Source organism: Schistocerca americana, chromosome 8 (assembly GCF_021461395.2).
Source record: "Schistocerca americana isolate TAMUIC-IGC-003095 chromosome 8, iqSchAmer2.1, whole genome shotgun sequence".
Lineage (NCBI taxonomy): Eukaryota > Metazoa > Arthropoda > Insecta > Orthoptera > Acrididae > Schistocerca > Schistocerca americana.
Genome location: NC_060126.1, coordinates 412206309 through 412227970, shown reverse-complemented (window position 1 = coordinate 412227970; position 21662 = coordinate 412206309). Strand labels below are relative to the sequence as shown.

At 44.2% G+C, this 21662-nt stretch overlaps 1 protein-coding gene and 1 pseudogene across 1 annotated transcript in view; both read left to right on the top strand.

Annotated features, from left to right (window-relative positions):
- The window catches only part of LOC124545891 (roundabout homolog 2-like), a 187120-nt gene extending 166130 nt beyond the window's left edge, over nt 1–20990 (top strand). Inside the window, exons 19-22 of the mRNA XM_047124851.1 lie at nt 2795–2951; nt 4216–4340; nt 13636–13789; nt 20486–20990. Coding sequence (XP_046980807.1) covers nt 2795–2951; nt 4216–4340; nt 13636–13789; nt 20486–20688 — 639 coding nt within the window. The 3' untranslated portion in view covers nt 20689–20990. The remainder of the gene's footprint in view (nt 1–2794; nt 2952–4215; nt 4341–13635; nt 13790–20485) is intronic.
- Nucleotides 20991–21332: 342 nt separating this feature from the next.
- LOC124546395 lies at nt 21333–21450 on the top strand (annotated as a pseudogene).
- Nucleotides 21451–21662: the final 212 nt, after the last annotated feature.

The following is a 21662-nucleotide window of genomic DNA, read 5'->3' as shown; positions in this document are numbered from 1 at the left end:
CAACCGATTTCTGTTGTCTGCTTTCGAGGATACAAAGTTTATCGCCAAGACAGAGAAGATGGTCGAAGAGGTGTCTTCATTAATAATGGACTGTATCGCACCTCAGTACAGATATCCAACGAGAATGTAAATAGCTTTCAAGCGATAGCGGCCAGCTTCTTTGCTGCACTCAGTTCCCTAATCATCGTGGCTCTTTGCAGGCCGCCAAGGTGGTATATTCCCCTTGAAAAATGGTATGCACCGGTTTGGCAGTTGGAACTTCCATTCCTATTTTGTGGCTATTTTAACGCGCACAATAGGCTTTGGGACTGTGTCTATAAAGATAGTCTGGGTGACAGGATCCTTCGAGATTCTCTACGAGTTCAATCTTATCCTCCTCAATGATGGATTCCCTACTTTACTTCCCTTACCTGGGAAGAGGAGCTCAGCCATCGATTTGATTCTGTGTTCGGCGTTTCTTTCTTTGTTTTTTACATGGACTACTCTTCCCTATCCTGTGCTGTCTAATCACTACGCTTTTCTTATATCGACTTTCACTGCAACGCCCATCACAGCCTATAGGCCATCTCGTAAATGGAACGTTATGCAGGCAGATTGGTCACGGTATGACGCACTAATGGATGCCCAAGTCCACTGGGGGACCCAGAATGTTCGCGTCTGGTGGCGTATCGGAGACTGGCTTGCAGTCGTCTTAAACAGCATACCACATGAGAGAACAAACGGATGCAATCGTCCACTGTGCGCTTTCTCAAGACCCGCAAGAAAAAACTCTGGAAGAAGTTCTGGTAATAACTATCTGAGCACTCTCCTGTTTGACGTATGTGGTCGATGGTGAACTCGCTCAAACGGAAATCGGTACCTGCCAAGCGAATGCATATCTGGAGTTTGCCGCCATTGTCGCACCTTCAACTGTCATGCCGGAACCCATCGATCTCGTGGCGACAGGTGCCGCTGCCGATATACGAGGCGGTTTATCCACACCATTCTCTCTCGACGAACTCCACAGGGCCCTAACGTCCTCATCAGATACATCGTCCGGTTGTGACCACTTCCACTACTACATGGATCACAATTTGTCTGACGATACAGAACGTGTTCTTGTGAACATCTTTAATGACATCTGGAGGGATGGAAACGTTCTAGATGACTGGAAGACAGATTTTGGTGCTCATACTAATACCAGAACTTATCAGAAAATTGCAACTGCCGCATCTCCCGGTGGTGATTTTACGGATTATACATAATTTTCTAGGTTGCCTTACCGTATATACTCGCGATCAGGGCAATGTATTGCATGGACCCCACCAATCGCCTTACGGGCGCCCGAAAGGAGCGATACTGAGTCGCTTTCTATTTACTCTGTACGTTGCCGACCTAGAGACTTTGTTCAGCCCCACCGTCGAAGTTCTACAGTATGCGGACGACGTCTGTATACACGCTCACTCCTCATGCTTTTGGATGACACGCCTATGGCTTACCCACGCATGTGAAATATTGGTCGCATAGGAGTTCAAAAATGGGCTCACTTTTTCTCCTGACAAATCAGTTGTGTGATATTCACGAGGAAACATAATGTAACTCATGTTAAAGGGTCATAAACTGTCTTCCAAAAAGCATCCGTCGAGGAGGCATTACATCGCATGAAACATACTTAAAGGCAACCTATATGGAAAAACATTAAAAATTAATGAAATAAAATCATCTGGATCAGGCACTAGTAGAAAGCGAAGGAGAATAGATACTAATAACGTAACGAATAATGCCTCAGTAACCCTGAAAAGACCCTTATTAATTCGAGAACAATAAATAGTTGTGTAACCTAATACGTCCAGATTAAACACGCCTCAGATGGCTCTGAACACTAAGGGACCTAACTTCTGAGGTCATCAGTCCCCTAGAACTTAGAACTACTTAAACCTAACTAACCCAAGGACATCACAAACTTCCATGCCCGAGGCAGGATTCGAACCTGCGACCGTAGCGGTCGCGCGGTTCCAGACTGAAGCACCTATAACCGCTCGGCCACACCGGACGGCCGTCCATGGTCATCCGCGGTAATGCAGAACAGTGATTCTTCAGCACAGTGCGACGCCATCATAAGCAGTTCATGCTTCCCGGTCACGACGCCTCTCCAAACTCGACGGTTTGTGTTGTGGTATTAACGGCAGCCTACACGTGGGGCGGTGATTCTCTAGTCCGGCTGCTGCCAGTCTCCGGCCAACAATGCGAGATTACACAGAATGTCGCAAGGTGTCCATTGCTTGTTCGTGAATAGCAGGCGTGGTTGTGAAGAAGTTACTATGCCACAGCAGTTTGGTCTCAGAAGACCTTTCCACAAATTTCCAAAATTTTACAGGATGCAGTCCAGCGTCAATTAACTGTCACTCCCGAATGCCCCAAAAATCTGAGCATTGCGAGATTCGCCCAAGACACCAAATTGAGACCCTCAAAGTGGTCCCTTTCAAACAGTCAGGTGCTGATAACGCTGTCTCAGACGAGTACACGGCATCTTCGTGGCCTTCTGCGGTCACTCAACATCTCACGCTGTTTACGTCACCTTTATACCCTACCAGGCCTGATAACAGTACTAAATACGAACGGAATTAATGCACCCCAGTGGACGTTCTGCCACACACAGAGAACTGTGTCGTCTGCGTGCGTCACATGTCTTGTTCGGCAGTTCATTTAATTATTTTTTTTCTGTAATAGAACCTCTAATTTAGATAATATGTGTCGAATTGCATGCTTCCTGCCTGAAGCCAAATACGGCATATAAATAGATGTTTCTTTGCAGTTTCCAGGTTTCCTAGCGGCCTGTGAGTCGGTCACGGCTTTCGGAAATGGCGGCGAACACAAGTACAGCCAGTGTCACCCGCAGCACAAGAGGCACCACTGCCACAGGCATTCCTTCTACCACAGGTCGCAGCGCTGCTGCAGGCATAACCCGCAAGGTAGGGCCGACTCAAGTATTTGGGTGTATGATCGTACCTTTAAGGACTTAACACAAAGTATACGTTCTAAATGTTCTGTATTAATTGGATAATGATCAGATACGAAGCCCGCCACTGGTCACTGGAGGGCTGTTACGCTTTAGATGGAAGCTAAATAGACGCGTTCTCTCAATTTGGAATAAATGTTAATTTTCAGTGATGGGATTCACTGATAATTCTGACAACTCGAGTTCGAGTCTCGGTCGGGCACACAGTTTTAATCTGCCAGGAAGTTTGATATCAACGTACACTCCGCTGCAGAGTGAAAATCTCATTCTGGAAACATCCCCCAGGCTGTGGCTAAGCCATGTCTCCGCAGTATCCTTTCTTTCAGGAGTGCTAGTTCTGAAAGGTTCGCAGGAGAGCTTCTGTAAAATTTGGAAGCTAGGAGACGAGATACTGGGAGAAGTGAAGCTGTGAGGACCGGGCGTGAGTCGTGCTTCGGTAGCTCTGATGGTAGAGAACTTGCCCGCGAAAGGCAAAGGTCCCGAGTTCGAGTCGGTCCAGCACACAGTTTTAATCTGCCAGGAAGTTTCATATCAGCGCACACTCCGCTGCAGAGTGAAAATCTTCTGGAAAGAATAAATAATGTCGAAACATCTTTACAAAGAAAATAACATATTATTAGAAAAATTCTACAACATAACTCTTATCAGATAAACACATAAAGACAGAAAGAACACAAATACACAAGTGTACACAAACACATGGCGGGATAACACAAAAGGAAAGGACAGGGATTGTTTTTCTCGGTCTAAGGTACAGCTCACGCTGTCACCACAACCCGGTTTTTTTTATTTCACATTCGTTGGCTTCGCCAGCACACAAACAGACTAGCTGCAAGAATCCACTTATCGTAGCAAAAGCTCCGGGTTTCACAGAAATGGCTTTCGACAGAAGTGCTCCAAACCTCCGACACAGCTGATGGCGTTCTATTCGTCGAACGAGGAACGCTAAGCTCGGCGGTCGCCTTAGTGGTATTCAAGAGGAGTAGACCACAGGACTGAGTTTGTGCACTTGTCTGGTAGAACCCTTAACTGATATCCTTTCATTAATTTGTAATCTATCGCATCTGACACGAATGAAAACATCTCCTGAGGAACAGTTGATATTGTTAATAACTGTGTTGACGATTTCTATGAGCAATAGAACCGTGGCGCTTTGCTACATAGGCTGTTACAACCTGACCTCCCAGGTGTTACCGCCATCCTTTCTATGTACGCAGGTGGCAGCCTGGAACAGCGGGAGTGTGACCACGCCCCCGCAGGGGGGAGGTGCGGCAGCGAGTCCTGCTGTTCCTCTGGCGACGTGGGCTGCCTCTACACCGAGCCCAGGAACTTCCCGCGGCAGGTAAGCCGGCACCCGTACTGTGTGTAATTCTGACGTAAGCAACTTGTCGAGAAACCTGTGCCACTGTGTCTCTAACCCGGTAGCTGATTTCTGTAGAAACATCTGGTTGGTGTACCTAATTCCCGATGACTACTTTTGTTTTTAATCTCAGAACAACGCACCCTAGAAAAAGGCGGGAATCGTGGTAGATGACGTTGTAGACACGCAGTCAGGGAAAAAGCTCTTTCGTACGCAGTGCGATAGACAGAAGTCGACTGTCAACAGAGATACGAGAATTTAGTGTGATTTCTCAAATACAGACAAGAATAGTCGAAATACTTAGTCTTGCAAATAATATTAATTACAGATGCGATCCACTTTTCCAAAATAATACAAATGAAACTAAGTATCGGTAGCCGATTAGCCCTTCATACTGTTCCTTTCTGCGTTCGTCGCACTTGATACATAGAATTTTTAACAATACGCATAGATAATTATTTAATAAACGTAAATGAGTACAGCAGAGTACCATCGACGATGTACCCATAAGCTTCGATATCATCTCACCTACGCAAGCGTATTAGCTCGTATTTATTCGTACTTACAACAAACTGTTATGCACACTTACAACAAACTTCTATTCATTAACAAGCAGATTTAGTTCCAAATCGTTCTTCATTCGCCTAGAGTTATTCAAATACGGAACTTACTTGTACTTAAATTCTCGGAAAATACACAGTTCTAATGGGACAGTGACATTGTTCTGACATCTCGTTTGGTCATTTACTTTACTTATTTATTTATATGAACCAAGGAGGAAAGAATCTGGTATAAATCGACGTCCGGAACTCCTCAATTTGTGAACGATTACAAGAAGTTACGTTCAGTGAAATCCAGGTGAAATCCAACAACTGGAGTATGTGACGAAAACTCTTTTTTTTTTTTTTTTTTTTTTAAATAAATGATTACATCTACAAGTGCACCTGAACTCTGCGAACCACTGTAAACGCAAGGCAGAGGATACGTCCCGTTGTACCAGTTATTAGAGATTTCTGCCTTCCCATTCACGTTTGGAGTACGGGAAAAATTGTTTAACTACCTCTTTGCGTGCTGTAATTAGTCTAATCCTGTCTTCGCTATCCCTGTGCAAGCAATACGGAGGGAGGAGGGGTTGTAATATATTCCGATTTTCATTCATACAGTTGGTTCTAGAAACTTTTTAAGTGCGTTTTCACGGGATAGGTTCCGCTTTCTTCACGCGTCAGCCAGTTCACTTCTTTCAGCATCTTCGTCTCAGACGAACCTTCGACAATTCATACCGCCCTTCTTTGTATCCGTTTAATACCAGCGGCTAGTCCTATTTGGTACGGGTCCCACAAACTTGAGCAATATTCTAGGATGGATAGATCTGATGTTTTGTACGAATTTTCCTTTGGGTGCTGATTGCACTTCCCTGGTAATCTACCAACGAACCGCAGTCTGCCACCTGCTTTACCGATGTGATCGTTTCATTTCATATCCCTACAAATTGCTACACCTGGGTCCTTGTTTGAGTAAATGTCCGTAAGTATGAGAGAATGCGCTTAAGTAGAAGGGAAATTTCGGGCCTTTTGAGTACTGTACTGATGATAATTTGGCGGACTTATTTATCTGTATTACATAGTTAACTAACTGTAGTGATACAAAATCGATGTATGACCTGCAACGAGCACAGAAAGATGGCTAAGGACAGTTAATCGACAACTTAAATTTCTTTTGATTGTAGTGGTAAAGGAGAGAGCACTTTCAAGTGATATTTCGTACAATATTAGTTCGAGTATTTTCGATGTTCGTCAGGACGAACTGACAGAAGAGGTAGATAAAATTTATAACTTTGCTACTAGGGTGGTTATTGATTGTTTCACACTTAACTGAAAGATTACGGAGCTGCTCAGGGAAGTTACACGGAGGTCCTTGGAAGGAAATGCTCTTTTCGGAGAACTTTGTGAGGAAACTTCAGAGAACAAATATTTGAGTGAGAGTATAATTAAGACTCAGTCGTGTAAACATCTGGTACAAGGTCCGTAAGATGAAGAATAAAGAGATTAGGCCGCGCACAGAGGCATACAGAGAGCAATGTAGATACGAGAAACCCGCCGGTATCTCTTTACTGTGTACCGCAATTAATACAAACTTCGTGGCAGGAAGTCTCTTCATACCTGGCTTCACCTGAAAGGCACCAGTCATGCAGTTAATGTCACGTAAGAACTTCTTTTACAGCTATTAATGCGTTTAAGGTTGCTTTGTGTGCTGGGGTTGAGGTATACGGATTTGGATCTGTAAGAGAAATGGTGTCGACATCACATATATTCTGTTTCTGTCATGTCGCGCAGAACGTAAGACAAGTGTAAGCTTGTAAGAGAAGCGGAGTTTTATCTTTTTCGTTCAAATGAATGAACTAGGAGACGGTGCCATCGTAACATTCTCTGTTTTGGACGGTATACCATCAACGAGTGTATTATCTAAAGCTATCGAAGGTTTGTGAAGAGCCTGCTTCTTCATTTTCAACAATTAAGCAATGGGCAGGTGAACTAAAAGCAGCCGTACTCCCCTCGAAAACGGTCCAAGGGAACGACGTCTTGTAATTAGGAACGACAGATGAAACATGGGGAAAGCGCTCGATATGGCACTGAACAGTCGGCGATTTAAGGTATATTAATAGGTGAGGTTGGTTCACACATCGATAGAATTAATACGACACATCTCACATAGAGAATTGGTTTTGGTAAGGATTTTTGTTATATACGCACCAAGACTGTTGAATGCTGACGGAAAATGTCTACGAAAACCTGTTTGTTAGCAGTGCTTCGACTGTCACTACAGGAATCAACAGATTGCGTCAGACGATTTGTAATTGTGGATCCACCAATAACCTCCAGAAACGAAGAACCGTTTAAAAGATTTGATAGGCGATGCTAAACTTACACTATAACAGATGAATTCCGTTTCAGATACTGACTCAACGGCGTTATTAATCAGTATACTCAGTATGCATACGGGAGAAACAAGGTTCAGGTCCCGCTGGTCTCTCAGACTTATGTTTACCATGATGTCCCTAAATCGATTAAGGCCAATATGGGGATGGTTCCTTGAAAAGGATGAAATTAATTTTACTACTCCGTCCTTGCCCTAAGTGTGCCTGTATTCTTTTTTCAGTGACATAACCATTGACGGCACGACAAACAATCTTCGTAACCTTTCTGTTTCATCTGCCGCAATGTTAACGGAAAGCACTCAACCAGACAAGGAAAGCGGAAAACACATGAGGCATTGTCGGACGCCAGGTTAACTTAGTACTCGCATACACCATCGCTGGGTACATAAATGAGTATATTCGCGCGTTTCTTACATGCAGCTCATTCCTAACTTCAACAAGTTCCCGTAAATGCATCTCGCTCACACGCAGTACTCCTTCGCCCCAAGTCGCTTATACCCATCCACTCCCAGTTGCCCATTCTCACTAGCCCCTTCAGCCTCCCTCATTGTCATTCTCTCTCTGTGTCTCTCTCTATCATTGTCAGCTGTGTCACAGCCACACTCCCTTTCTCTCTGTCCTATTACAGTCTTCTCTCAGTGACACTGTCTTCCTGTTGCCCTCTCTTACTGCTACTATCTCATTCCTTCCTTCCTACAGCTGCTGCCTCTTCTCACTGTCACTATCGCTGTCTTCCTCGTTGTCATTGCCATACGCTCATTGTCTCATTATCACTGGCTGTTACCGATTTCCACTTTCTCATTCTCTTTACTCCTACCTCCCCTGCCCCCCTTCCCCGTTGTACTGCCTCCTTCATTTTTCTTTTTTTTTCCTAGCACTGTTCTGTCACTGTCAGTTACGTTCCAATGCCACCGTATTCCTCTCTTTCTCTCATCCTGCCACTTTCTCCTTCGCTTTTTCTTTAACAAAACCACTGTCTAATATCTTCCAGTACTTTGCTAATTTTCGGGCTCTTTGAGACTACCACAGTCTTTTTCTCTCTCAACACAAAAAGCGCGAATACGTTCACACGCCGAAATTTTTGGGAAATTTTTTAAAGGTTCTGAGGAAGGTATAATGAGGCAAATGGTACCCCACTTCTCAGTAGGAGTGTTTTAAATAAACAGGAACATGTTCCCATTTTTGTGCTTGGAAAGGAGCACTTTTCCGCTAGTCCTCTTGTTTTTCTTACTGCAGACGGGCATGTAACTCATATGAAAAGAAATGTATTGGTCAGTAAAAATTAGATAGTTATGTGAAAGTGAAATAACACAAAAGTAATTTTACACATACTGGATTCCACGTGCAAAACAGTGTTGGTTGAGCTTCAATTATGCAACATATTACGTCATAATTCTCCGTGTTATGTCACCTTATATATAAAGTTTTCGCCTCACGTTGGATTTTACGTGCGTATTTTACGTCTGCAAGTAGTGCAGCTTTTAATCTCAGTATCTCGGGAAAGAGTAAAGATATGAAGAAAATCTTCAAGGAAAATATCGTAGGAGTTAAAGCCATTTGCTGTGTAGACCTGTTTTGGAATCCTAAGCTGGATTTTGGTCCCGTGGCGACGGCGAAAATATAATACATAACTATTTTTTTGCGGATTTTCCGAGGAACCGCCCATGAACTAATCGTGCCTCAAGAGGTCCGACCAGACCCATCGTAGACAACATCAATTGCAAGAATAACCAACCCATTTGCTCCATTTGCCTAAGCAGGAGGAAGTGTGTAATATTCATACTTTGATCCTGTACTATAGGATAGTGACACTGAGACGAGCTTTCTATTGGGTGTACAAATGGTCCCTAGCCCAAAGACTATCCAAAACACTTTTATGTCCCTACCGTTTTATGACCAGTAGAACCCTAGGTATGACTATCTGAAACTTCCGTTTCTATGCACTGGCGTTTTGGAGCATATTAGCTACGCATGCTATCACATGTATACCAGTATAATGTACTGAGCATTTTATCGGTTTATTTGCAGTGTTGGTAAATTAAAAATTTATAAAATAAAAAAGAAAATTTCAGTATATTGATTTTACTTCACGATCCTCGGCTGACATTTCTGTACTCTTTTTCCGCTGCACCAACTGCAGGCTGGAAAATACGGTTACATAAATAGCCAGTGACTCACCCGACTCGTGCCAGAAATGCTGTTTTATTTTTCTAAAAGCTTGACCATCAGGATCTCCCACTTCTGTAATTTTCATTTCTGACTCAGCCCTGCATGTACAGTGCGTCCGGAAAGTCTCTCCGCAGAGTCGAGATCTTCCTGTCTCGGTTTGCGGGGTGCTTAAGGTTGGCAGCACATTCATGTCGCTGTATACGCTAGGGGCCGGGATCCACTGCTAGTGGCTGCAGTTATGTTGGAAGATGGGATTCAACATTATTACAGTAGGTGCTCGAAATATTTTGCTCTTTCTCGAAGGCATAGTTCAACACGTTTACCAATGTTTCTTGTGTAATCCCATGCTGATAAACAATCATCGTTGTCTTCAGTTCATCTATTATGGACGAGGAGGAGACTAGTGTTTAACGTCCCATTGACAACGACGTCCTTAGAGACGAAGCGCAAGCTCGGGTTAGAGAAGGATGGGGATGGAAACTGACCGTGCCCGTTCAAAGGAACCATCCCGAAATTTGCCTGAAGCGATTTAGGGAAATCACGAGAAACCTAAATCAGAATGGGCGGACGCGGGTTTGGACATTGGTCCTCGCAAATGCGAGTCTGGTGTGTTAATCACTGCGCCACCTCGCTCGACCATCTATTGTCTTTGGATTATTTTGATACACAAATGGTTTAGCCGCTCGACAAAGGAAATAGTAGGGCGCAAACAGAACCAGTGACGTCGGGGCCAGAGACCATTTGTAATTACCCTGTCTTCAGAGATTTTATCTAAAAGTCGTAGGAACTGGTGTGCTGTTTGAGCAGTAGCGTTTTGTTGTTGGGAAAAGAATGACGGATCTCATTTTGATTCAGAAAGGTAACAAATGGATAAATTATATGGCAACAATAGACATCGGAAGTGACGATAGTACCAAAAAAGATCGGTCCTATAATTCGTGCTCGCATCATAGCAACCCGCAGTCCGATTTTCTCTGCGTGCAATGTCATTTGTCTTAAGGCTTTTAAATTTTCTAATCACCAAATTCGAGAATCTTTGGAATTAATGCAGCCAGATTTGTGAAGCGAAGCCTCATCAGTGAAAAACGTTTCATCTAAAACATCAACTCCATGTCGGTTAACAAATACCTGAAACCATTCATAATACGGTATTCGTTTCTCATGGTCTCTACCATGTTATTTTTACACAGCAGTAATTTTGTACGGATACATCGCCAGTTTTTTTGCTATGTACTTTTGCGCTGTCGTACGAGAGACCTCGGCTTCTTGCGATAATCTCCTCAGTTGCTGGACTCCGCAACATGACGTCTGAAATATCGTTAAGCTTTCGTCTGTTAAAATTGTCGGCGGACCAGTTCGTGGTGCACCATGAACTGGACCTGTTGTCTTGAATTTGCGAATTAAATGAACTACAATGCCACGATGTGGACACCTCAAAGCAGGGAAACGCAATCTAAATTTCCGCCTCACACGGTTCGTGAAGTCTCCTCCTCCACGGAAAACCTATTCTCCTAAAAAAGCTCTCTCTGCAATAGCATTCTCACTACACTCATTCTACACAAGAACTATAGTTTGATTAAAATTACTTGATAGTTGACACCCCACATGTTGGAGGTGTCTTCCTCTAAACACGAACACTCAACGTCGCCGCCGAACTGTTCGCCTTTGCCAAACTGCCACAACAAACGGTGAGTTCACTTCCAGTTCCCGGTCTGCCTTTGTCCTGTGTTTGGATCGTGAATCCTGGGTCCGGCCCCTTTATTTCGCAATTCATCACACATCGTACACATATCCAAAACAACACACACAAAACGATGGCATCGAAATAATGCACATTTCGTACTCACCACTAGCCAAAGACCACTAGATTCTGTTGCCCAAGATGCGATTCGGCTTCAAATACTCAGCATTGTCACAGAGATTGGCTTGCAGTAGGTAAACTTCATACGACATGTCGTGAAACTGAACTTTTTGAAGGCAGCAAATGATCGTTGCAGCTGGTTCTATAGGTATTTATTTAATCGTATGGCAAGCCCAGCCTCCCCCCCCCCCCCCCCCTCCCCGTTCGCCGACCTGCAGTCGATGAGGGTGATAGGATGATGATGAGGACAGCACAACACCCAGTCCCTGGGCAGAGAAAAATCCCCGACCCAGCCGGGAATCGAACCCGGGCTCAGAGGACTGACAATCCGTCACGCTGAACATTCAGCTACCGGCTGAGATTCAATAAGTCGTGGTTTCAAATCCGGTCGGCTGATAATTTTATTTTTACACCTTTATCAAAACGATTCTGATTACTACTATTTGCAATTTTTTTCTATTTTTCCGAATCTGCCCGTGTCTCCCATAGCCCCTCAATGAGTTCAAACCACCGAGCGAAGTGGCGCAGTGGTTAGCACACTGGACTCGCATTCGGGAGGACGACGGTTCAATCCCGCGTCCGACCATCCTGATATAGGTATGCCGTGATTTCCCTACATCGCTCCAGGCAAATGCCAGGATGGTTCCTTTGAGAGGGCACGGCCGACTTCCTCCCCATCCTTCCCTAATCCGATGAGACCGATGACCTCGCTGTTTGGTCTCTTCCACTAAAACAAGCCAACTCAACCCAAGTTCAAACCAGGACTGCTCATCGGTCAGTATAGCGTCAACTGACGAACCAAATGCAAGATGTTGCAGTTCGCTTTTAGCTCCGAAACAGAATTATTTCCGTCTTGAATTTGCTCGCACAGGTCAGCTTCAATCGCCGTCAGTAAAGCGAGCGTGATTAATAGTTCAGACGCATGTTCCTGATCGCCGTTTTCTCGGATACACTGCACATCTAGAGGCTGCGGTTAGGTTAGGATACCAGTGTAAATTCAGCGTTACAAAACCCGTTGTCTGCCGCAGTTCAGTCATGGATCATTTAAAATCATCCGTGGAAAAAGCGTCTCGCTTTCCCGACATAGGTACCTCATATTAGCGCGTTCCAACATCGCTCCACGTTACGTGAACAGCATTTCAACACTTGTGAGCTGATTCACCGTATTTTCGTGTCGCCTTTAACCGAGCGATAGCCGATGTGGCAACACTGCAGCGCCAAGTGACGGACGTCAACTATCAAGTAATTTTGAACGGACTACACGTGGTGTTTTCGTAAGGTTGTGAAAAAATTTAACAGGACATGGAGAATACTCCACTGAACCATTTGAGTTAGCGAACCTGTCTTCGGAGAAGCGAGCTTAAGGAGACAATAGGAATAAAATCACAGTACTGAGTAATTTTTTATTTATATTACGTATAGTTAACTGCAAATACCATCACTGATACAATGAACATAGCGTCTGTTCTGTTTCTTACAAAACGTGCTAAAACTGACGACCTAAACCTCAATGCAAGTGTGACATTGGCGAACAAGTTTTTGACACACCCTTACTAATATTCCTGGCGTGGTTCGAATCACATCACAGGCAGCTGCAATTCTGGCAACTAATTCCATCACCTTATCTAATGTGATCTCATTAGCAAGTTACTTTAGCAATCCCATAGGAAATAATGAAGGACCTACAGGGTAGGTGATGTCGCAGGTCATGCAATGGACCTCTCCTTCAAATCCAGTGACCAGGAAACACTTCCTAGTAAGCAGGCTCGTCCTCCTCGTTTCTTTGCAGGAAGTGAAAAATGTACATGTAAATAAACAGCATCGTATGTGTAAACTTGTACGCATGTTAGATGTAAATCAGCCGGGAAACATCAATGCTAGACATACTTCCATATCTCCTTAAGCTGGCTTCTCTGACCCCCGATTGCCTAACTCAAATTGTTCAGTGGAAAATTCTCTATGTCCTATTACATTTTTGCACGCTCTTGCGGAAACACCCTGTAGACGATAACACAACTAACAGCTGCTACGCACACGCGCAACACTGCCACCCCCACCCTACCACTGCAGGTCAACTGAACATGTGCAGTCGAGATTTGAGTGTGCTGCCAACTTTATGCACGCCGCGAGGCTCGCCGTTGCCGAGAGATTTCGCAAACTCACGGTACCATAAATCTGAACGAAATTGTTGATGAAGAATGCCTGCGCGGTCGCCTTGTCAGCTTGGCGCTCACAGCGGTGCCTTGTGACGATTGCGCTTTAAGCCAGCCTTGCTTGTACCCGTAGTGAATACACGCGCGTGGTGTGCGCAGGAGGGCGGTGCGTGCCGGCACCGCTGCCGCCGCCGCTGCCGCGTCCCCCGGCGCTGTCACCATCAGCGACCCGCCTCCCCCACCGCCAGCTCCGACTCCGGCAGCGGCTGCGCCGGGGCGCCCTCGCCCATGGAGGACGTCGAGCCCGCCACAGGTAAGTCCGTCTCCAACAATCCAGTACTCTCTCCGGGCGCCCGGTCAGTTACTTGCTTCAAACAACCCAGTGGGTGACGAAAACCAGTCATATGACACTGTTAAAAACACAAGATGTTTCGACGAGTGTCACGGTCATCATTTTCTGCTGATGTATCGGAGCATATAGTATGTCCGTATACACAGGGTGAATCACTTACAACTTGCCCCACAAATATGGCGGAAATTGAAAGCGTTTTCGATCTGCGGTTTTCAGAGAATGGATTGATAAGTCAGCGGCTCGTATTGTTAGCCAATGGACAAATTGTAATAATACTTAGAAAGGGTATTTGTGTGAATAAATGAAGTTTTTTATATGGGAAAATGCCTGTTAACACCAACAAAGTAAAAGTATGGTAAATTAGACTGTCAGAGGTGTTTTTTTGCAGGATTCTAGTGCGAATCATTTCGAGATATCGTACATAGAAAGGTTTCCAAACCTACATTTGATTATGCCATTCAACTCGCATAGTTGCTACGTATGATGTTGCTGCGTTTGCTTACGGCTTGCTTGTGTGTTCCTTGAGTGCATTGCGACTTGCTAGAGTGACGACAGAAGAGGAGGTTCAAAACGGTTCAAATGGCTCTGAGCACTATGGGACTTAACTTCTGAGGTCATCAGTCCCCTAGAACTTAGAACTACTTAAACCTAACTAACCTAAGGACATCATACATATCCATGCCCGAGGCAGGATTCGAACCTAAAACTGTAGCGGTCACGCGGTTACACACTGTAGCGCCTAGAACCTCTGGGCCACTCCGACCGGCAGAAGAAGAGGAAATTAATGCTCTTGCTCCTGTTGCAGTCGATGTGCACATTAGCTTCCTCGCAATCTCACAAAGTGGAATGAGTCACGCAAGTGCACAACATGTTCCCCATCGACACCCGTATCACATCTCTCTCTCTCCATCAAGAGCTGCATGGAAACGATTATGAGAGTCGTGTTAACTTCGGTACGTGAGAAATGCGACAGGATACTCCAGATTTATCATGTATCCTGATTAGTGCTGAAGCGACATTTATAAACCAGGGCGCGGTAAACCGCTATTGGTCTGTTGAAAATCCCCATTGGCCTTGTCAGGTAGAACGTCAGCATCCATGTAGTGTAAATTTGTGGTGTGGGAAAGTGAGTCATCAGCTCATAATCCTGTGTTCCATAGACGGAACACTGGGCCGGCCGGATTGGCCGAGCGGTTCTAGGCGCTACAGTCTGGAACCGCGTGACCGCTACGGTCGCAGGTTTGAATCCTGCCTCGGGCATGGATGTGTGTGATGTCCTTAGGTTAGGTTTAAGCAGTTCTGAGTTCTAGGGGACTGATGACCTCAGAAGTTAAGTCCCATAGTGCTCAGAGCCATTTGAACCATTTTTTTTAGAGCGGAACATGAATGCGCACATGTATCGCAACCTCTTCACCATCTTCCACGGAGACTGGAAGATATTTCTCTGCAACTAAGAGGAACGTGTGGTAACAACATGAAGGCTGCCCAGCTCATGGTGCACGAAGTACTGCAGCATGTCTTCACGAATTGTTTCCAAATCGTCGGATTCGACAAAGAGGACCTGTACCTTAGCCGGCATTTTTCCCGAATTTGACGCTTGTAGAAGTTTTTCTGAGGGGAAAGCTGAAAGACTCTGTTTACAAGGACATTCAAACTACACCCGATGTTATGCAACGACGTATTACTGCAACCTGCTCAGATATTTCCACTCAAATGCTAGAACGTGTGCATCAGTCGTTCCATACCAGATTGGAAGCGTGTATTGCCGCTACCGGTGGTCAATTTGAACACAACCTGTCATGGTCATTTGTCCCGTTACAGGGCAGAATCCACATAACTAGTGTATGCACTTGTGTTACTCTGTAGTGTGTGCCACCATATGTAGTGTAGGAGTGTCGGTGTGTGAGATTTTCAAAATATTGTATCTCGTAAATGACTTGCACCAGAATCCTGCAACAAACGCAACAGAAATTCAAATTCAGCCTACTCTTAAATTATTGATGCCAACAGGCATTGTTCTGTTTAAAAAGTTTATGTTAGCACAATCAACAATACGAGCCCCTTACTACAAATCCATTCCGTGAAAACCACACACCAATAGTGCTTTCCCTTTGCGGTGCACATTTTAGGTGATGCACTCTGGCGAGGGCTGAGACTACCTGCTCCTCCTGCATGCGGTGATGTGGTCGAGCGTACTCTGGTGATGTGGGAGAGATCTTGGAGTGCTGCCGAAGGCTACGCTTAATTCCCTCCGTGGGCTTTCCTGGCACTTCGCTGAAGGTGATAATTATGAAACATCGCTGTTTTTCAACAGTATCTTGTGGCTGGAAACCTGGCACCTATTGATCAGCAGCAACTACCACTTACGTCCACATTGAGAAATCCAGTCACTACCTTAATAAACTTTACTGTAGCGTTCTAGTTATGCCTTAACACTGATCTTCTCTCGACTCATCCTCTGCTTGAAAGGAAGTTGATTCCATTTGTCATTCATGTGGACGTCCAAGGATACAGCGCTTGGCGCAAGCGCTTAAAAATGGCCTCAGTCCGCAGTGAATTAAACTGTATAGCCAGATAGTCAGCAATTTTTCAGACACTGATGTAATAACGAAAGGAAACGGAACGCTCAGTATTTGTGAATCTTACAAATTCAGAGGTATGTTAAAACATAACGTTGGAGGCACAGTTATGAAACAGCCAAACTCCTTTTCATTCAAGTGGCGATTCTGTTTCCTTGTTTCCTAAGATTCCCGTATAATTCCTCTTGCTCCTTCTCAAAGTTTCTGCATTCCAGAAATCTGTTGGCTTCTTTTAAGCCTATCGAGGAAAAAACGGTTCGTGCTAAAGCTTTACTTGATGGAGGTGGCTCGGATAGCAGACTTTTCCAGAGCACAGTCTAATGACCGGTGCATTGAGGCGTTTGTCGACATCCAAATAATAAAATCTTGGATTTAAATTGCTTCTCAGTTCTGTAACAAATACTGGAAACATATTCTGGTTTCTATAGGTTCATTCTAGGTAATTTCGAATCCAACTTCTCATACCAAACGCATGAAGCCTGCCTTAAATCACAAATTTCTGTCTTTAGATGGGAGGCTTAGTCTCCTCTGCCTTCTTCACGTAGCGTATGCGTTGACGAATGTAGACTTCTTCATCGAGATCACCTTATAGCGTCATGGTTGGTGCATCCATGTGGTCAGTGTAAAGATCAACTTCAGTTGCTATAGTTAACAAGAATGACGAATAGCAGCCGAGAACGTTTCATCAGAGTCCAGTCTCGTATATGGCGATAACATTTTGCGACAAAGCGAGGTTTATAGTATTCAATATCATCACGTGCCATTCCTCAGGCATCGATTACCTATATCTGGTTCCCTTTCTGTCTGATGTTACGTTGACCAAAGTCCAAGTTTCACTTTCAAATAACAACTTGGATTGATCAGTTAAGGCATAGGTTAAAGATGGTAATAAAATATTCCTTTTTCGTTTTGATTCGTCTGCCAGTAGGTGGACCATATCTTTGCAGTGCCTCCTTCTAAGTGAGAAAGACACCTGTATAAGGGTAACCAATACATTACCTCTTATAGTGTCCACGGTATCGTCATCAAAAGTCTCAAAATCTGCTTTAAAATATTTTAAATTTTTTCTTTGCTTAATCTCCTTCATCCGTTTGTTAGCCAAAATATAAACTGTTGAGATAAAGATATGCTCTGTCTGCATTGTTACGAACTTGTGTGGGCTTAGATCGAGGAAAATGAAACATCAAGTATTATGAACGTTAAAAAAGTTTTTTTACTGTGAAAGTAAAACACAAGAAAGACAGGCATTTCTAATGTACATGTCTCTGTAGAACAGTGTAATCAAATTTTATTGATGGGTGACATTTAATCTGATGTTGATCCATCAACTGATTGCAACTGACATTAACCGATCGAAAGCAGCCGAACACCCATTAGCGGAAATTTATGTGGGATGCTTCCCATCTTCACCATTATGATGACTCGAATTCTGTTGAAAAACTTTCAGTCAGGCGTCTGAATGTGGAGGAATGGCAGCTCATTCCTCTTCAAGAACCGAAACTAAAGCAGGTAGTTTTGTGGGACGCTGGTGTCTGGAACGAAGTCGAGGTTACAAACGTGTTCCATTGGGTTCAGGTCGGGACTGTAAGCTGGCCTGTCCATTTCAGGAATGTTATTGTCCACAGACCATTGCCTCGCAGATACTGCCTCATGACAGAGTTGCACTGTCACGCTGATGCAATCATCGCCTCCGAATTCTTTCTCTACAGCACGTTGAACACAATGCTGTAAAATGTGTTCATATACTTCTGCACTCACCCTTTGCTTAAGCGCAATAAGTGGGCCATCCCCCATACCATAAAACCACTTCCTCTATACTTCGCTGTAGCCAATAGAGATGAAGACAAGTGACGTTCTCCAGACGTTCTCCAAACCCAAACCCTTCCAACGGATTTCCACAGGTTATAGCGTTATTTATCACTCCAAATGACTCGTTTCCAGGCATCCACTGTCCAGTGACGTCAGTCTTTATACCATCTCAAGAATCGCTACAGAAATGTCTGGCTTTTCAGAAGATTCCCGACCATCGTACCCCATTCTTTCTAATTTCTTACACACAGTCGTCGTATTGGCTGACTGCTGGTAGCTCTTGAGAGATTCCTTCCACTGATTTCAAGTGATTTTATACAACCATCTCCTTAGTGCTGAACAGCCCATGTCCGTCAGTACACGATGTTTGTCTGGTCCTGGTTTAGTTGTAGTTGTTCTTCGCAGTTCGCATCACCAACAGTGGACCTGAACAATTTTATAATGGTTGGAATGTCCATGATGGATTTGTTACTCAGTTGACATCCAGTGATTTGTCCATTTCGAAGTCACTGACCTTTCTTGACCGACACGTTTTGCTGTAACTGCTTCTTTTGGCCTACTGACCAAACCACACTCCGCGCCTTCTTTTATACTGGTGGGGCCGCCACTTGCGACATCTTCTGGTCAGTTCCGCATTACATACGGATTACTTTTGACCAGATAGTGTACAGTGACACTTACAGACGTTAGAAATTCGAAACATGTCTTACCTTTCTGCACACTGAACCAGTAAACCTGCATGCATGAGAATTGCGTTGACAGGTACCAGCAGGCCGGTTTACGACCCGAGTGACATAAGCCACCCCTTGGGCTGCCAAGCTGAGAGGAGGGCCAAGTTAAAAAAATGGCTCTGAGCACTATGGGACTTAACATTTGAGGTCATCAATCCCCTAGACTTAGAACTACTTAATCCTAACTAACCTAAGGACATCACACAACTCCATTCCCGAGGCAGGATTCCAACCTGCGACCGTAGCAACAGCACGGTTTCGGACTGAAGCGCCTAGAACCGCTCCGACACAGCGAACGGCGAGGGACAAGTGCGACCAAGATTTGTACACAGTGTGCATCACAATTAGTATTGAAAACTGACACGGATGGAACTGTACGAGGAAAAAAGGGGGGGGGGAGAGGGGGAAGGGGCGCCAAATGTACATCGATTAGTGTTCGGGAACCGGCCGTGGGTACCAACGAACTCTTCTTCAACAGTTGTCAATGGTCAGAGGAATCATGTACTCCTCTATGAAGATAACCCGATGGCATTGGTCCCGATTCATTCCAGGCGTTCCAGTGCTCTCTTTGATAGCGCATTCACGGTATTAGACGATTTGTACTGTTGTTCTTTATTGGATACCCTGAGGCCAAACAGGCTATGATCGCAGTATCTCGTCATTTTGCACAATGTCAATACGCAAGATATCCTTCTGTAACATATTTCAAATTATTAGTTTCTCCGTCAGCCGTGGTCCCATTGCACATAAGTTTGCTCTAGAAGCAAAGATTAGAAAGATAATCCTGAATTACATCACAATTTTGATGTCAGTAGAAGATTTCTGTTGATGAAGTGTTTCTTCGGATGCGACAGCTTTCTTTTGATGACTCCTTTGATTTTTCCTATCTTTTCTAAGCTTTTTTTTCGTTGATACGAGGATTGTTTAATTTTTTTCCTCTTCCTTTCTTATTCTTCTGTTTAACAAGTAGCTTTTATGACTTCTCTCCATAACTTTAGCATTTTCCTTGCTGACACCCAACTAAAATACCTAGCTGTGTTGGCTGTATCTTCCGTCCAACATATCTTGCAAGCCATTCCAGCGCATATGAAGAAAAATTGTATCATGTACGATTCTCGCACCTTATACTTTTGTATTCTTATGCATAACACAATTTTTTAGCGTCTGTGAAATATTACAGTTTCTTAGTATTTTCCTCAAGTACATGAATATTTCCATCTGCTTCAATAAGCGGAAAAAACAACCAGAGACACATCCCGTTTGTACGTCTACTGCACCATCCTCATCAAAGAATAGTGCGCAGTTGCATAATTTACATGTGAACATCACACGTTGCTCAGTACAAATTACTTTAAGAAATTTATGATTGTCTCGTGTTCGCTCAAGATGATCTGGATCACCCCGATCTTTTATTTCGAGAAAAAGTTGGTAATCATGGAGGGTGGTCTCAACAGCTAGACAATCCCTTGAACCATCTGTTTTGGTATAGTTGATTGAGTGAGCTATGTAAACTAATGACTGTTTTTCTCCCTTTGCAGACGAGCTTCCCGGTTACGCGAAATTGGATTACCCAAACTCCCAGTCACCCAACAGCGAAACGAGTGCTAGCGTAGAAGATGGGCACCGAATCCACGAAACTTGCTCAGACGAGAGGTGCGGCCGTAACAACCGGATTTCGTGGACAACGTCCAGCTCCGCGGATGCCAACAACTCTGTGTCGGATGTGAAGTATACGGTCTGATTTACGAATCTTGCTCATAGTGTGATGTCTGTTTACCATGTGTGATTTTAAAAAAAGAGATGAATCTCTGGTTCGTCTGACGAAACGTAATACTTCATTTTTGATGTATTTTACAAATTAGTTTTAGACACTCATACCTGTATCAAATGTTTTGACTGTGTATTTTAGTACTGTAAATACGTTTTGTAGAATACGAAAATGTTGCTTAGAGAAGCAGCATAAATATATCTGTGCAAAGCATACGTATTGAATATATATATATATCATGTACAACTGTTTGGAATAAATTTTCGGAACAATTAGACTTGATTTTACTTGACTTTTGAATTACCTCAATTAGTTGTTACCGCTCAACCAAGACTGTTGTAAGAATGCCCATCTTTATCCTCCTCTGTCCTCCACTATCATGTCACATCCATAGCAAAGCGTGTTACAGATGATATTTCTTCTCAAACACATGCCTACATTCCTTTATAAACACAGAACAGAACATAATCGATTTCTAACGATATTTCCAAGAATAGTCCACAAGTTATAACCTGTTCTTTGTAAACCAGTTACAGTCACAACCAAGTACCGTCTATAGATGAACGTAGGTTTTCGCTGTCACAGCTCATTTAAATTATTCTGGGTTTGTTATCTCGTGCAACGGCCTTGCCGCAGTGGATACACAGGTTCCCGTCAGATCACTGAAGTTAAGCGCTGTTGGGCGTGGCCGACACTGGGATGGGTGACCGTTTGGGCTGCCGTGCGCTGTTGCCATTTTTCGGAGTGCACTTAGCCTCGTGATGCCAATAGAGGAGCTACTCGACCGAATAGTAGCGGCTCCGATCACAGAAAACCATCATAACGACTGGGAGAGCAGTGTGCTGACCACATGCCCATCCTATCCACATCCTCAGCTGAGGATGATACGGCGGTCGGATGGTCCCGATGGGCCACTTGTGGCCTGAAGAAGGGCTACCTGCTGCCTG